The sequence below is a fragment of the Ascaphus truei genome, chromosome 2 (genome assembly GCF_040206685.1).
Source record: "Ascaphus truei isolate aAscTru1 chromosome 2, aAscTru1.hap1, whole genome shotgun sequence".
Classification (NCBI taxonomy): Eukaryota; Metazoa; Chordata; class Amphibia; order Anura; family Ascaphidae; genus Ascaphus; species Ascaphus truei.
Genome location: NC_134484.1, coordinates 199,722,818 through 199,739,284, shown reverse-complemented (window position 1 = coordinate 199,739,284; position 16,467 = coordinate 199,722,818). Strand labels below are relative to the sequence as shown.

Here is a 16,467-nt window from a genome sequence, read left to right as displayed (position 1 = left end):
AGATACTTATTCCAATAAATACTATACTCACGAATTATATTCGTACAGCACTTCATGTAATGAGAAAAGGGAATACATTTATTTACTTCTATTGTTTAAATGTATTACCATACAAGGTATGTCACAAAATAATATTTACTTCAGGAGGTAGTTATATTAAATGATGCATACCAACAGATGTTTTGTCTGCAGAATTAAGATGTGTACTATATGTTAACCTACCAGACTTATTTCATTAATTAAATGATGGCAGCAATGCGCAGTCACTAAATGCATGCACAGATATACGATAATACCTAATAGTAAACCAATAAATATTATTTTCTGAAAGCCCTTTTCCGTTTCCCCTGTGAGAATTGGGTGTAGCTGAATATACTGTAGCTGCCCTTTCTATGTTAATGCATTAAAGCATGCAGATCAATAGCAATAAACCACACAATTTTAGGGATGTGTCGTATGCCCCTTTTTTTTTTGGCCAGTTGCATTTCTGGTTTCACTTAATAAAAACCCCTAGGAAGATAAAAAAAAATCCACCTTCGTGCAATTGTGCATAACATTGCTTTGTTAATTCCAGGTATTTACGATTTCAAAGGAACTGGTGCCCCGAGTAATGTCGACGATTGTGGAAGCAGTGGGTGAAGAACTTAGCCGACTCATGCAGTGTGTGTCCTCTTTCAGCAGAAATGGAGGGTTACAGGTACGTCCATTACTAGGACATTACTTTTTTATTAGCTTTTTAAATAGACCGAGATAGGGATGTGTGTAAAATGGGCATATAAATATCCTTTTTTTTTTTTTTTTACAGACTTTGGCCTTTCTTAGTAACTTTTGGTTCCCAAGGCATAAAATATAGAATAGTATATTCGTTTCTAGAGGACACTTCCAAAACATTCATGTTGATTCTAGTAATGATTTCTTTAATATCTCAATTCTAGCAGCTTACAATATCCCAGGCACCGTGAGTTTACTGTAGGTGATCATATCAAATTAATCTGATTTCTTTACAGAGTGACCAAGATAATAGAACCGGTTGGGATAGTATATATAACTTACCCAGATTTCAGTAATGCCTTTGACACTATCCCACATACAGTAGGAGACTGATAAACAAGTTGTAATACTTGGTATTGGATGCTACGGTGCTGTAGTTGACTGGATAAGGCATTGGTTGAAGGATAGGCATAGGCAACAGAGAGTTGTGGGAGGTGACCAGTGGGGTACCTCAGGAATGGGACCAGTGCTCGCTCTTTAATATCTTTATTAGCACCATTACAGAAGTGATGTAAGGGAAAATATGCCTTTTTGCAGAGGACACGATGATATGCAACAAAGTTGACACTCCAGGGTCAATGCATTAGTGTGTATGTAATGGAAGGTTTCTGCAGAAAGACTTTTAATGTTGCAGTCATTCTTTAGTGAAAATACTTTTTGTTTAGTTTGAACTTTATATTGCATTTGAAGGGGAATTAGATACATTTTGCCTGGGTGGTCTGAATAGAAGGCCCACACTAAGGGAAAGTGAATGCCTTGCAGGCCCTTCTGGCAGAGAAAGGGTTCGCCAACATGGAGGTTTCAGTCAACCAAAAGGGTAGAGACAGTCTGCAATGTTTGAGATATTTTACTTATTGTATCTAACTGCATAAAACACCATTGATTCAGTCCGTAGGTTTCGCAATATTCACTTGAAGATAAATTTATAAAATAATTGTGAACAAAAATTACAGATTATTACATTTGAACCTTTTTTTTACTCATGTCTTGTGTATCGCTTTTTGAAGGCAAGGATTGAAATTTGCTCTCTGAGAGATGCCATTGCTGTTTACCTAACAAATGAAAGCAAGTAAGTTTTGCTTCCTCTCTTTCTTTTTTAATTAATGAGCTTTGTATAGCGGGATTTCTTAGGTCTCATAAAACCCATTATACTTGTCAGTATATTGGCTGAAGGAATGGCTCAGTAATTAAAGGCATTGAGTTTGATGCAGGGGGGGGGCGGTTCAAACACCAGTGTCGGCTCCGTGTGACATTGGGCAAGTCACTTTGTTTCCCTATGCCTCAGACACCAAACAAATTAAATTGTAAACTCTACATGTATAAAAACATGATCATGGTAAAGCCAGATCATGTCAGACATTGACCTGAACTGTAAATAAAAGTGCAAATACAGCTATAAATGTGATTAGAGCATGGCAGGCACATTGAGCAAGAATGTAAACTTTAAGAATGCAACATTAATGATTAAGCCTTTTATGTAATGCTCTGTAACAGGAGCTGCAAAGCTAGAATGCCTCCTGACTATACATGTAGAGCCGTGGTGGGCATCATCAGATACATCAAGGGCCGCATGTGTGGCCCTTTGGCCCCTAAAAGAGTCGTACATAATCTATTGCTATATAACTGTTCCCTATAATGCCTCCTATTACCCCATATAACTTGTCCTATTGCTCCATATAACTGCTCCCTATAAACTCCTTCTATTGCCCCATATAACTTGTCCTATTGCTCCATATAACCTCTTCCTATAACTCCTACTATTACTCTATATAACTCCTCCCATTGCATCACATAACCTCTCCCTAGAACTCCAGCTATTTCCGTATATAATCGCTCTGTATAACATCTCTTACTCTGTGTGATGATAATTCCCTCTCCCTTCTCTCGCTCTCTGCTGATCTCTCTCTCCTGATATCTATCTCTCCTGATATCTATCTCTCCTGATATCTATCTCTCACCCTTCTCTCTGTGCTGACCTCACACCTCATCTCTCCTTATTTCTCTCTCCTCTCTCTCTCTGCTGATATCTCTCTCTCTCCCTCTCTCTGTGCTGACTTCTCTCCTGCCTCTCTCTCTCCTGATCTCGCCCCCCTCTCTCTCTGTGCTCATCTCTCCCCTCTCTCTGTGCTGATCTCTTTTCTTGTGTGTGCTGATCTCTCACTGTTCCCATTCCCCTTTCCCTCACTGTCCCTGCACTATCTCACTGTCCCCCCTTCTCACTGCTGCCCCTGCCTTTCACTCCCCACCCTTTTTCTTTCACTGTCCCCTCACATTCTCTCCTCTCTCACTCTGTCTCCCCCATCTCACCTCTCTTACTTTCCCTGTCATTCTCCAATCAGCTTATAGTCACGCCCCCATCTCCTATCCTCGCCCCATATGCTTTGGGAGAGAGGAGGTTGGGGCCTCAGGGGAAGTCTCTGTGTGCCGCATGCGTCCCACCAGTGATGTAGAGTCTTCTGTTTGGAGGCATACAGTAATATAAGTATGTTGTGCTTAGTCATTGGTACTTCTATGGTAACCAGTAAGTATTGACCTGCATTAGCTCACATATGAGTCTGTAAAAGTCTGGATTACAAGACATAACATAGCTAGACTGAAAGTGACATTGAATATGTATCAGTAACTGAAAGAAACCTTTTCCCTGCCAATGAGCTGGAGGCTTCTGTGACTGGATACAAACATACAGCACCTCACTGCTGCAGACTCCCCCCGGAAGCTTTATCACGCACTAGCACTCTTATCTCCAATCTGATGAACGTACAGGCCCGGGAAAACGAAAGAACCGACACACAGACAGTGTTTCAATCCTTCCGCCTCAGTTTATTAAGCATAGGGTAAAGATTTTTATACAGAAAAAAGAAAGGTTTGGTTAGAGGCGTAACGTAGGTGTAACCTGGGTGTGGTTTAGATTAGAGGCGTGATTTATGGGCAGGACATATTAGTGGAATGATTTGGGGGCGTAATTCTCCCTATACAGGCACTATCTAAATACTAGTCTGTTCATTGTCTGTTATCAAAAAAAACATTGAATTTCTCTAGCAACTATGTTAGACGATTTTACCTCTCTCAGAGAACCAGTCTATTGTTTATTAAAACAGCAGGAAGCTGACAACATAAAAAGTATCGTAGGAAGGAAAGAGGAAATGTATTTTGGCAGAAGCTGAATACATTAGAAATTATATTTCAACAAAAGGCTGACTACAGAATCTCAACAGGTTATGAACAGACAAAATGGATGGTTTAACACAAATGCAGTTTCTGGCCTTACCTACTGTCCCTAACAGTAACATTTTAAATAGTCCTAGTTTCTCTCTTAATTTTTGAATGAAATGTATTTTACTTTAGCTTGTTTCCAAATGCATTCTCTTCTCAACATACAGTATACTCTTCAAATGATCTGTAGATTGAAGGATTTTCACGGTTTCTAAAGTGTTTTAAATTAAGAAAAGCTGGAGAACAAATAACAGTGACCACAGCCCACATTCTTCTAAAATCACCTCAACTCTTAGCAAATCAGTAGCAGTAGTTTCTGAAGGTATTTTTGGGGCCTTTACAGATGTGACGATTTATAAAAGTATGTAGTGCTTTACTTCAAATGTATAACCCGGATCGACCTATACCATTACAGGTCCAGCTTCAAACAAGCACTGGAAGCTCTTCCTCAACTTCCAAGTGGAGGTGATAAAAAGTGAGTAACGTTCAGAAGTTCAAGAGCTCTCCAAATGTTTTCACAAGCCTCAATCAAATTGTTATCCTTGTATTATTATTATTTTTTACAAATAAATAAAAATACCTTCTGATAAATGTTTTTTTATAGTGACTCAGTACTGTATTGAGATTTAATTTGGAAATGGTAAGGAGAGGTACACATATTTCCTCTCCAACTCCTCCATGCCATTTTGCTGCATGTACCATCCTCTGTTTATTCACCACCTGTTGTTGTGCTTTCACAATTTAACAGCATTTTCATGTATTAGGCCTTTGTTCGGTGGTACATTTTGCACAATGGCTAAATTATTCATCAGTTTATCTTGCCTGCATTACAACCAATGTTACAAGCTTGGAACTATGTAAATTGTCATCTGAAGTGAAATGTACACCTGAATATTTGTAGATATGCATTAATGCAATGCTGTTTGTAAAGTACATTTTAAAAAAATAAAACAACACTTTAAGTAATTGTATAATCCAGGGCTGTGCAAACTTTTGAAGCTGTGCCTCCCTGCACTGCTAGCGCGCCCCCCCCCCCTTACCTCTTTGGTCAGCGTCATGTCACGTGACCCCCGCCACGTTGCCATAGCGACGCGTCACACCAGCGATGCGTCACACCAGCGATCTGAATCGCGGTAAATTCAGTTGCAGAGGCCTCACGCGACCCCCCGACATTTCATTTTAATGCCGTGGGGACGAGCATGGGGCCTCTGCAACTGCTACGCCCCCCCTGAAAAATCCCACACCCCTACTCCACCAGGTTGCGCACCCCTGGTTTAATCCATATGCTCTGAAAATATGGGAGTGTTTTAGTGATGTCACTATTAATGTTTGGTTTCTTGTCAAACATTTTTTGTTACTTATAGAAGGCGAAAAGTTTAGGGCTCACAGAGTAATGCCATAAACAGGAGACCACTTAGTACACCTTGAAGATAAGAACGAGTGGAGCACACTTTGAAAATGTCAATGCCACCAATAAACCTTTCCCCTTGTGCTCTGTCACGATTAATACTTGGAAATTATATAGTATTCCTAAGCTTCAAAACAGCTTCAAAACAGTACATGTATCAGCCATTAAAACATTCCAGAACATGGCCTGATTTATTTCCAAGCTGTATTGTATTCAACCCTGGTTGACATAAACATCCTTGTACTGTAGGTTTTGACCATTGGTTGTTGTTTTTATGATAAAATCTCTTAAGTACAATGCTTTTCTCCTTCACAGGTTACTAGAAGAGTTCTTAAATGAATTCAAAAGCAGCATGCACTTACAGTTAACCTGCTTTCAATCTTCTTCCTCTGTCATCATGAAGACTTGAGGTTGACTTGAGGAACTCAAAAAGTTATCTAACTCCACAGCAAGTCTTGCATTCCTCCTGTGTTCATGCATTTATTCATTACAGATGTATTGGCTTCAATGACTTCCGCTGTTAAAATACTACAGCCATGTATGTTGAACCATGTTTATGCTGCAACTCTAACAAAGCATTATTTGGCATAAAGTTTTGTTTCTGTATGTTATTAAGCAGTGAAAAAATTAAAAAGTAATGTACAATTATCTTGTTACTTTGTACAGGTTAAGTGTTATTTTAAGACACAAATAATTAATATGATACCGACATTTCTGATCTGAGACTGGAAGTTGCTACAGTACCTGCCTTTTTAACAGAATAAAGTCAGCCAGGTAGTTGGAAATGGTTTTGTAATCACATACAGTATTAATGTACAAAGTGAGGCTGTTTGTCAAAGATAAAATAAGAAATACTGTACACCAAACTGAACTGAAATTCACAGTTTCAGGAGCTACCATGCACACACAGCACTTCAACAACAGAAACTGGAGCATGCATACAAACTCTTTCTTTAAGCCAAAATCTAATTAGCTTTGTAATTCTTTTTATCCATCCTTCAACAGTCTAAGATTGGCTGCTTTGTAATATAGATGCAAAACAAAAAAATATCTGTTTTTAACAAGAGAAACCCTGACTATTTTATTACTCACCTTGTCTGAAACTTCTCAATCCAGTTATCATTTTTAAAGAATGTATTTCCCCCCACCGTTGTTGTTTTTTTTAACTCTCGCATACAGTACTGTATGCTTAAAATATTATTTTTCTTTTTTCTTCAGAGCCCTTTCAAAATATTCATAGCAACTTTAATTGTTGGTCAGGTCTTGCCAAAACAAGATTATAAAATTACCTTCTATGTACATTGTGTTATAGTTGCTGCTTAAGTGATTGTCGCTGGCCTATTTACTATCATGGCAATGTTGGCAGTAGCGGTTATTACTATAAATAGTAGCTGTTACACACAAAACGATTACATGTCAGAATTTCCATAAAGACCCCTGGACCATATCTATCATATGCTTATCAGTCTTACCATTCACATTGATACTGCTTCAGTAATATGCACAAGGAAGAGGATAGTGAAGATGCAATACATTGCAGTGTAATGTAATCATGATGCTGGACCTATAAAATTACTTTTTGATTTCTACTTCTTTATTGACCGTATAGTAATATTAAATATTTTAGTTTAATGAAAAGCGAGTCATATCCCAGAACCTTTACAGTTTTTATGTAAATAATCAATCATTCAAAATAAGTAAATTATAATATGTTGTTTTCACTGATAAATTCAAGTATACTTTTCAACTTCTGTACCTTCAAGATGCAGCCATCTCCATCCTGCCCAAGCACATGGGCTGGTGAACCGCGGGCCAAACGTGGAGCATACACAGCCAAGTGCCGAGCAGGGGGGAATTGCCCATCAGGATTAACACAGCGAGGGTCCCTGCATCTCAATGGGACTGCCGCTGTGTTAGTCCTACTAGACTGCATCAGTCCGGAAGAGATGCGCAGTGAGAGTAGACAGAATCAGTCACACTCTCTGCGCGCCTCGAACAGGCGATCGCGCTGCTTATATTTTAATAACATAGGCTTGAACAGGGGTCTCCGGAGCTGATCCGCATTGATTTCAGCCACGTAGAATCTTACTTCCCGAGTTACAGACCTCGGTATGGGGTGCCGGTATCTCCTGCAAGTTTACATGTCCCGGTTACGTGACACATGAGAATTACATATGCGTGATATATAGGAACCCCATACCAGGGGCCTGTAACTCGGGAAGCAATTGGTCCCCGGGACTGAAATTCAGCCCGGAGATCCCCTGCCCGGAGATCCCCTGCTTCATTCCTATGTAATTAAAATAAAAACACAGTGATCGCCGGTTAGAGATGCACAGGGAGAGAGAACGGTTTTGTCTGCTCTCACTTCGTATCTCTTCCAGACAGATGGGGCCCAGTAGCAATAACAGCGGGAGTCCCATTCAGAAGCAGGGATCCCGCTGTGTTGGTCCTGATGGACAATTATTCTGGTCGCAGGGAGTCCGGGAGCAGGCAGTTGTCAGGCAGCTGCCATCTGCGGTTTGCTGGGGGAGTACTCAACAATATATCTGGCTACATTTGTATCTTGTAATAAGCTTTTAGGGAAGGATAGCAATGTAGCGCACGTTCTTACAGATTCATTTAATAAACGTCGTAGGATTTCATGTCAGACAAGTTACAAATAATATTTTAGAATTTGCATTGAGCAACATAGAAACGTGTTTATTATTCATCTTATGCCTTGGTCAATATAAAAAAAATAAGTTAGAGGATTGTGCGATGCAACATAGATTCCTCTCATTTTTAACTTTTATATCAATTTTTTTAGCATATGAGTCATGCTAATAATGCATAAGTATATTTTAATATCTCTCAGGTGTGTTCCTTTTTCTGCACAGGTGTCTCTCCACAAGTTATTTGAAGGTTGCTTTGAGGGGATATACAGAGGTGTGCAGAAGTATTCACTCGCCCCCTCCCCGGCACATTTTTCACATGTTGCTGGCACCTGAGTTGACTCCATTACACTAGTTAGACTTTACATGTAGATAGAATCTACAAAAATGACTTCAAAGTTATGAAGTTAGAAAATGCATATAGAATATAAAGAAGGAAGATTTCCAGAGAAAAACAGATTCATTCCTTAAATGTAAATTAATTGTTTGAAAGTTCACAAAATTAGTGAAATGGTCAGGGATGAAATGGTAGGAGAGTACAAGAAAATTTCAAAGGGTGCTGATTATTCCTCTCAGCACAGCGAAGTCCTTCATGAAGAAGTGAAAATGCATCATACCGCCCACACTCTATCGAGATCAGGATGCCCTCCCAAACTGACTAACCCGGGCAAGCAGGAAACTGGTTTGGGATGTAATTGTGAAGCCAACAATGACCATGAGAGAGTCTGCAAAGCTCTGTGTCTGAGATGGGAGTCAGTGTTCATGCATCAACAATAAGCCAGTCCTTGTGCAAAGCTGGCTTTGACAGTATGGATGGGTGAAAAGATAGAAACCATTACTCAAAATGACATCTTAAAATCATGTATGGAGTTTGCAAAAAGCACATAGATGATACTGCAGACGTGGAAAAGGGTTTTGTGGTAAGACAAGACAAAATTTGAACTTTTTGGTCTAAATTTCAAGCGTTACGTCTGGCGCAAGCCCAACACTGCACGTCACCCAGTCAACAGCATCCCAACTGTCAAGCGTGGTGGTGGCAACATCATGTTATGGGGAGTTTGGAACAAGAAGAGAATTAATGTTCTTGAGTGGCCCCGTCAAAGTCCTGACTTGAATCTAAAAGAGCATTTATGGCGAGACTTGAAGATTGCAATCCATCAATGGTCCCCAACAAACATTAGAACTGGATCAATTTTCCCATGAAGAATGAACAAAAATGTCACCATCCTAATGTGCAAAGCTAGTAGAGACCTATCCAATAATTGCTGCATAAGGTGCATCTACCAAGTACTGACTTAAGAGGCTGAATACTTATGCAACCAGTAAATGTAATGTTGTACATTTCCGTTGCTGACATTTATCTCCTCTTCATATGACAGTGTTCCGTTTACCCACTACAGTTTTGTAGCTTTGAATAAAAAAAAAGTTTGTTTGAAAAAATGTTCATAAATTATTTGTAATTCAACAAAATGTGACATTATTGGTAGGGGTTGAATACTGAATACTTCTGCAAACCACTATATAGCACTTGGGACTCTGTTAAAAAGAGGTTGCTCTCATGTTGTAACATTCGCAAACAAATGTAATATAAAAATGTTTAGGGGAATTTTCTGACATTAGTGCAAAGGGAAAATGATGGCGGATTCAGGAGTATTCCTGAATTTTTACTGTCAAGAAAACCCACAAATATCCATCTGCGAAACGGATTTTGATCGAAAACCACCAACAACTTTGCAGCTCGAATTTTTACACATTTCTCCATCTCTAGACCAGATGACAAGTAAAAAAAAATAGATAAACCTCTGTACCACTCAAGGTTCTGAAACATATCTTCAAAGTAACTTTTCAGATACCCACATTGAAAGCTTTGCAGAAAGTACCAGGAATGAGACCTACCACCATCATTCAGGACAGATCTGAAAGCCACATACAGTATTTAGAAAGCATGGTGTATTCAAAAGCTCTTCAAACAATTAGACATTGCTTACTAGAAATTTGTTATTGAATAGTGTGTTCGCTGGTAATATCAAGATATCATTACATTTATTTTTGCTGGGGTAATTGCGGATTTAAACAATGAGGCTCCATACAAATCTTTAAGGCCATCCATGCAGTTAAGGAAGTGAGACGGTAACGTTTAGTTTTCCTGTACCAGCAGCAAACTCAGCAGGAGGGACTTTGCCTAAAGTATGTACAGGCATAGGAATGAAATAAATAAAATGTATGTATTTATAATAAAGCAAGTCTTCTGTACAGAAAGGGTTATAGGGACTTTACAGTACTGTATGTAAAATCTGCTCAAGTTTTAACGTAGCCCCAACTTTGTCCCATATTTTAGCCACATTCCTAGCACATCTTTCAAGAGAAAAGCGGATTTGTAGCAAAGGACATACTTGTATGTCTGAGCAAAATCTCAGGTCGCCAGGCCACATTTACACATTAAAGTGACAGAGATTTATTGATGTTGAGTTTTGCATTGAAAGCATATTTGCCAGCCTGCACTACACCACTCTGAGGCTACGTAAATAGTAGGCGCGACCGAGCGCGTGGCTTCGCGATTCTTCTCCTACAGTCTATCCGATGGGGGGCACGGTCATGATGTGGCGACCGTTACGTCACTTCCATAAACATCCGGTTCCCTAACAAACATGGCGCTCTCCAAGAGGCTCAAACCAAAACGCTATTTACTCCTGCTGTTGTCAGAGAGTACCTATTTAAAAACAATCGTATTTGATGGGCGAGAAACTAACGTCCACAAAATAAATGGGCAGCACCAGACAGTTGGTGAATTTGCGACTTTGTATCATGAATGCCGTAAGCATGACAGTACATTTTTTGAGTAAATGAGAATGTCAAAAGCTACATTGGATTACATTTTGGTGCGTATCAAGGGCAAGATAACCCCTGTACAGACTAATTTTTGTCGCATAATTCATGCAGAAGAAAGGCTCATGCTTATATTAAGGTTAGTGGTGCTACTGTTTTTAAGATCTTGATATCTATTAATAAAGAAAGCTATAAAATATAAAAATAGCTACTGTAGGCATATAGACTGTATAAACAGACTAACAATAGTGCGCAAATCTGTGTTTGAGAGCAACAATAGAACCTCACAAGTGACTAGGCATATATGTGCAGACTGATAATACTGCAAGATCCTGTGCTCAATAGCACCTAACTAATCACTTAAAGCATGGCAAAAAAATGGTTTGCACAGTAAATTCTGGGATGACTGCAGACTACCCCACGAGAGCCACAGATGTCACACCACAGCACAGGATTCATATTGATAACATTCTTTTTGAGTTGGCATTTGTCCCTGTGTCTTAATCACTGTCTCTTGTTCAGCCTTAAGCTTATTCAATTTACTGTACACAACATTTTGTTGCCATGCTTTAAGTGATTAGTTAGGTGCTATTGAGCACAGGATCTTGCAGTATTATCAGTCTGTACTTATATGCCTAGTCACTTGTGAGGTTCTACTGTTGCTCTCACAGATTTGTGAACTATTGTTAGTCTGTTTAGACGGTCTATATGCCTAGCTATTTTCTTTTTAGCACTATTGATGTTCATGTACCTATAGGATAGACTTATTGCTAATAGACAGACCAACTATTTTGGTTTATCATTTCATTATTCATCCTTATTCATTTGGTGAGGTAGTAGGTTGAAGGTGTATAAACTAAGGAAGTACCATAGGCTGTTTTCAGTCTGGGAACGGGCATGATTAAGGGGCATTTGGCTCCGAAACGTGTCCCCCCTACATTTTGTGTGTTTTTAATATTTTTCCCTTTGCGGAAGACAACTTAAGCAGATTTAGTCAACTGATCTTTGGAATGTGGATCACAGTTAAGCACATTCCAGTATTTGTTTAATATTTGAACAACTTTGTTCGATTGGCTGCTATATCTTGTAATACATTTTGCATTGCCTACTTGATTTTTCTTTTGTGCTACTTTATTATTAATATTATTACTATCTATGTTGTGTTTCTTTTTTGATTTCTCAAGTTGTGCTATTTTCTCACATGATCTAACCTGGTGGTAAGACAGCAGGACTAAAACTACTGTAGATCATAACCCTTCTGGACAAAGTTACTCACAAGCTGTTTGGATTGTTCGTCAAAGACGACATCAGACGAGCAATTACGTCTCAGTCTATTGAACAGACTGAGCGGAATATTTTATAGCCATTTTGAATGATGACTACTTGCCGCATGAATGTATCCATCAACAGCCACTGCTTTAAAGTGAACCTTATAGCACTACATTATTGTTTCTGTGTGTGTGTGTGTGTGTGTGTGTGTGTGTGTGTGTGTGTGTGTGTGTGTGTGTGTGTGTGTGTGTGTGTGTGTGTGTGTCATATATATTACCAGATGTTAGTCCAGCCAGGAGAGACAGCACACAAGGAGTAAACTTTCAAAGTGATGTATTGAAGAGATCAACACTCAAAAACCAACGTTTCGGTTCCTCAAACGGAACCTTCCTCACGGTTGATGACATCAAAACTCATATTACAAATATTTACCATATCAACCATCATTACCTCATTCCCAGCGCTGTTACCATGGTGATGCAGAGGCAGTATGTTTATATCCTGCCATTATTTACTCAGATTGGTCTCATAACCGCCACAGATTATTCTTGTGATGCTTTGTGTTATTGGCAAGTTTTCCCATTAGAAATATTGTATGATATGACAGGAACACACCAGGAATAGGACACATGGCTTGCAAACTGCCCAAATATGAACATGGAATATATTCTATGGCAATTTGAAAAGTCACTCAAGAGTATCCCATCCTCAACCTACCAGAAGATGCACTGCAACATTTTGCACACACCACTCCTAAATTTAGATTGGAAGCAAAACCTGCCCCTTATAGTAAATGTACACAATGTGCGGCCCCGGGGGCAGACTTGTTGCACTGCCTATGGAGCTGCCCTGTAATCCAACAGTTTTCGATACAAGACATTCAGTAGAAACGCACTATGCACTTCCATACCTCTAAATCCCAGATACGCAACTTAATAGACCAAGCAAACTACAGTACACTGAAGTAGAGGCAATAGTCAATAATAGTAGTAACAGATTCAGACAAATTAATGCCATGGCTGCCAGGAAAACAGTACTACAGCAGTGGATACATCATACCACGCCATCACTAGAGTTATGGAGATAGAAAATCATTGGCCTGTTTACTCTGGACTGGGTAGAAGCAACCACAGAAAAAGAGAAAAAGGTAGCCAAATTGTTCCAAATCTGGGAGTTCTTCATTGCCACACTATCCAAAGAAATTAAAACAAAAGTTCAAGACAATTTCCAATACACAGCATGGTTTGCAACATGTACACTCAATAGGTATCCCCCAGTTATGGTGCAATAGGAAGGAACCACAAATTAACAAAGTAAAGTAGGCAGACCAGGTTAGATACTCCCCCCAAAACATGATCCAAATTGGCCACTATACCCTGGCATAAATAAACACAATGACACAGGTCTAATCTAGAAGACATAAGAAGATAGGCCTGAGGAGAGAACAGGAGGTAGATAGAGAAAACCAAGCACATAAAGTGGTAAGGAAAGCAAAGGCAACAGATGAGCAAACTGGTAACCAGGAGGACTATAAATCTAAGATAAGAAGGGAGGCGAGATGGAAGTCCAGGGAGTATTGCAAATGACAGACAGTGGTTGGGGAGAAGACGCAATATCATTTCATATATTAAACAGTTCATCTGAGTCGCCATTCATGACGGTATTTTAAAGCAGCAGTCCAAGCTACCATTTTTAGAAAAATAAATAAAATGAAAATGTCCCCTTAATATGTGCACCAATACAATCCACACAATGATAATTAATTAGCTACGTTGATCCATTCTCCTGTGATCGATCAGTGAAGATTCGGCTCAAAGGTTCACTAAATGGCTGTCAATACAGCAGAAGAGGACCAAAGATGCAAAGTTCTGTGGGGAAGATCATGTGACTAGATAAAATTGGTGCACTGCTAGAGAGAGGGAGGGCTCAAAAAGGGGTGAGTCAGAGCCTGTTTCAGAAGAGGAAGGGGATTTTACTTTGTAAATGGCTGCTATAGAAACAAAAAATGCTTGTTACATTATAATACATAAAAAATGTAATTCAGAGAAGTTCTGGTCCATGATCCAGATGCTTCTCCGTGAAACCTCAGGGATCCTGTTTCCCATGGACCCTTTGACCTATGTGCTTGGAAAACCCATTGGGATTCTCCCCACACCAATAGCCAGGCTGGTTTCATCCATTTTGACGGCCGCTAGATGTTCTGTAGCAGTGGCCTGGAAACAGGTTAACGCTCCGGCGAGAAGCACGGTAGTCAGGAGGATAAATGCAGTCATGACTATGGAGAAGCTCACAGCCATGCTCCATAAGAGAATGCCTCAGTTCTGGAAAACCTGGGACCTCTGACTGGTAGCACAGGGCCCCGGCCAGGCTTAGGCTCAAGCCGACCGGACGCCGCCAGATACAAAAGACAGAGACCCAGGAGGATCCTACCTCTGCTCCCCTACCCTCCTCCCCCTTCCCACCCCCCACCCCCCAACCCCATCCTTCCCTGTCTGTTTGTCTCTTTCTGCTCCCTCCCTCCTTCCTTCCCGTCTTTACCTTGTTAGCTAGAAAACCTGTATTGGTAAACATCCTGAAGTTTCCAGTCACGTGCCCATGACACTGTTTATTGTCTATCTGTATTTATATGTTTCCAATAAAAAGATTTTGGGGGGAAAAAAAATGTAATTCAGAGTTGTTTTAAAAAAAATACTACACATATTTTCTCAGTACAGAACAGCAGCTTTAAGCGAGAAACGGTTGAATAAAAATAAAACCAAAAGCTGACAGGACTCAACCAAGCCGGTCGAGACGTTAAAAAGTAAAAAATATGGAATTTACAACCACAGGAGCATGGACTCAAAGACAAAACAAAATATTACAGTACAGTATGTATTTGCAATGACAAATGTGACCATGTGTACAGATGTACAGTAAATGTATAAGATATGTTTGATTGAGAGACCTTCAATAAAAAGATTATACAAAAAAAAAAAAGATTGTATGAGTTTGTGTATTTAGTATATGCAACAGTAAATACTTTATATATTTTTTTTTTTCAACTTCAAATTTTTTATTGGAGAAACAAAATTGTACACTGTATCACAGCCCATTGCATACTATTCTCCAATTTTTTTGTTCTAAAAAACGTATCATCTATACATAAACTAATTACTACCACGGGCAATACCATTACAAACCAGACGAACCAGATATCGGACAAGGGGGGTACGGGCGGGGAGGGGGGGGGAAGGGAGGTGGGGGTAGGCCGAGTGACTCCCAATCGCCAAGAGCTCTCTTGCTCTAGCAACCTCCAGCCGTCCTGCCGCCGTGCTTCTTTTGTGACCACCGTGTCTTGCTCACGATCTTCCATATAACCGGGGTGCTGTCTCTAGCTGGGGCTGTCAACTACCCATATGTCCCTACGTGGTGTCAGGTCTCTGCCCCCCCCAAAGGAGAACGCATCTAGAGCTATCAAAGAAAGATTGCCGTTGCATCTACCCCTGGGATATCCGTCTGTGCCAACCATGGCGCCCAGACTTTTAGGTAATTTGTGCCGGTGTCATTAACTAGACTTGTTAACTGCTCCATGCGACATACGTGCCAAATTCTGTTTCTAATCTTGGGGATAATTGGAACTTCTGGTTGCTTCCATAATGCTGCGATCTCGCATCTTGTGGCGGTTGCGAAATGCGCTATCAATTTATGCGTCGCATTCGACTGTCCCTGGATCCGCCTGTCCAAGAGGAACACCCACGGGTCCAGGGGGATCTCCCAACTGAGAATCCGCTGTAACCAATCTCTAATCTGTTCCCAAATCGGGACCACCTTAGGGCAAGAACACAGCATGTGTCGCAGATCTGCCACCTCCCCACATTGCTTAGGGCAGAGCGGGGAGTAGCCCCTAACAAATTTGGCCAGTCGAGCTGGGTTGTAATACCACCGCATGAGGACCTTATATGCAGTGGTGGTGCAGATTGAGCTTTTCGCCGCTGCTTGGAAAATCTTATCCCAGTCTTCGTCCTCTAGCGTCTCCCCTAGGTCAGTCTCCCACTGTCTGATGTAAGTCAGTCTATTCGCGCTAGCCGTCTCTGGACAGATCACGTCCTTGTACATTCGAGATGTGAGTCCCCTCGTGTCCGTGTCTCTGGAACACAGCTGCTCGAAATTTGTTCTCGCTGGTCTGATCGGTGTTTTGTTATAAAAATCTCTGATCTGGAGGTATCTAAAAAATTCTTTATTTGGGATGGGCTTCGAAGCCCTAATTTGCTCAAAAGTTTGAATAAATTTCCTACCTTCCAGATCTTTGAGGCGGGTAATCCCCGCCTGTGTCCAAATTAATAGATTCTT

At 40.2% G+C, this 16,467-nt stretch overlaps 1 protein-coding gene across 3 annotated transcripts in view; it reads left to right on the top strand.

Annotated features, from left to right (window-relative positions):
- The window catches only part of EXOC2 (exocyst complex component 2), a 156,927-nt gene extending 150,887 nt beyond the window's left edge, over positions 1–6,040 (top strand). For all 3 annotated transcript variants that reach the window (XM_075585813.1, XM_075585815.1, XM_075585814.1), the window contains exons 25-28: positions 575–697; positions 1,779–1,840; positions 4,400–4,459; positions 5,708–6,040. In XM_075585813.1, the coding sequence (XP_075441928.1) occupies positions 575–697; positions 1,779–1,840; positions 4,400–4,459; positions 5,708–5,801 (339 nt within the window). In that variant the 3' untranslated portion in view covers positions 5,802–6,040. The remainder of the gene's footprint in view (positions 1–574; positions 698–1,778; positions 1,841–4,399; positions 4,460–5,707) is intronic.
- The last annotated feature ends 10,427 nt before the right edge of the window (positions 6,041–16,467 follow it).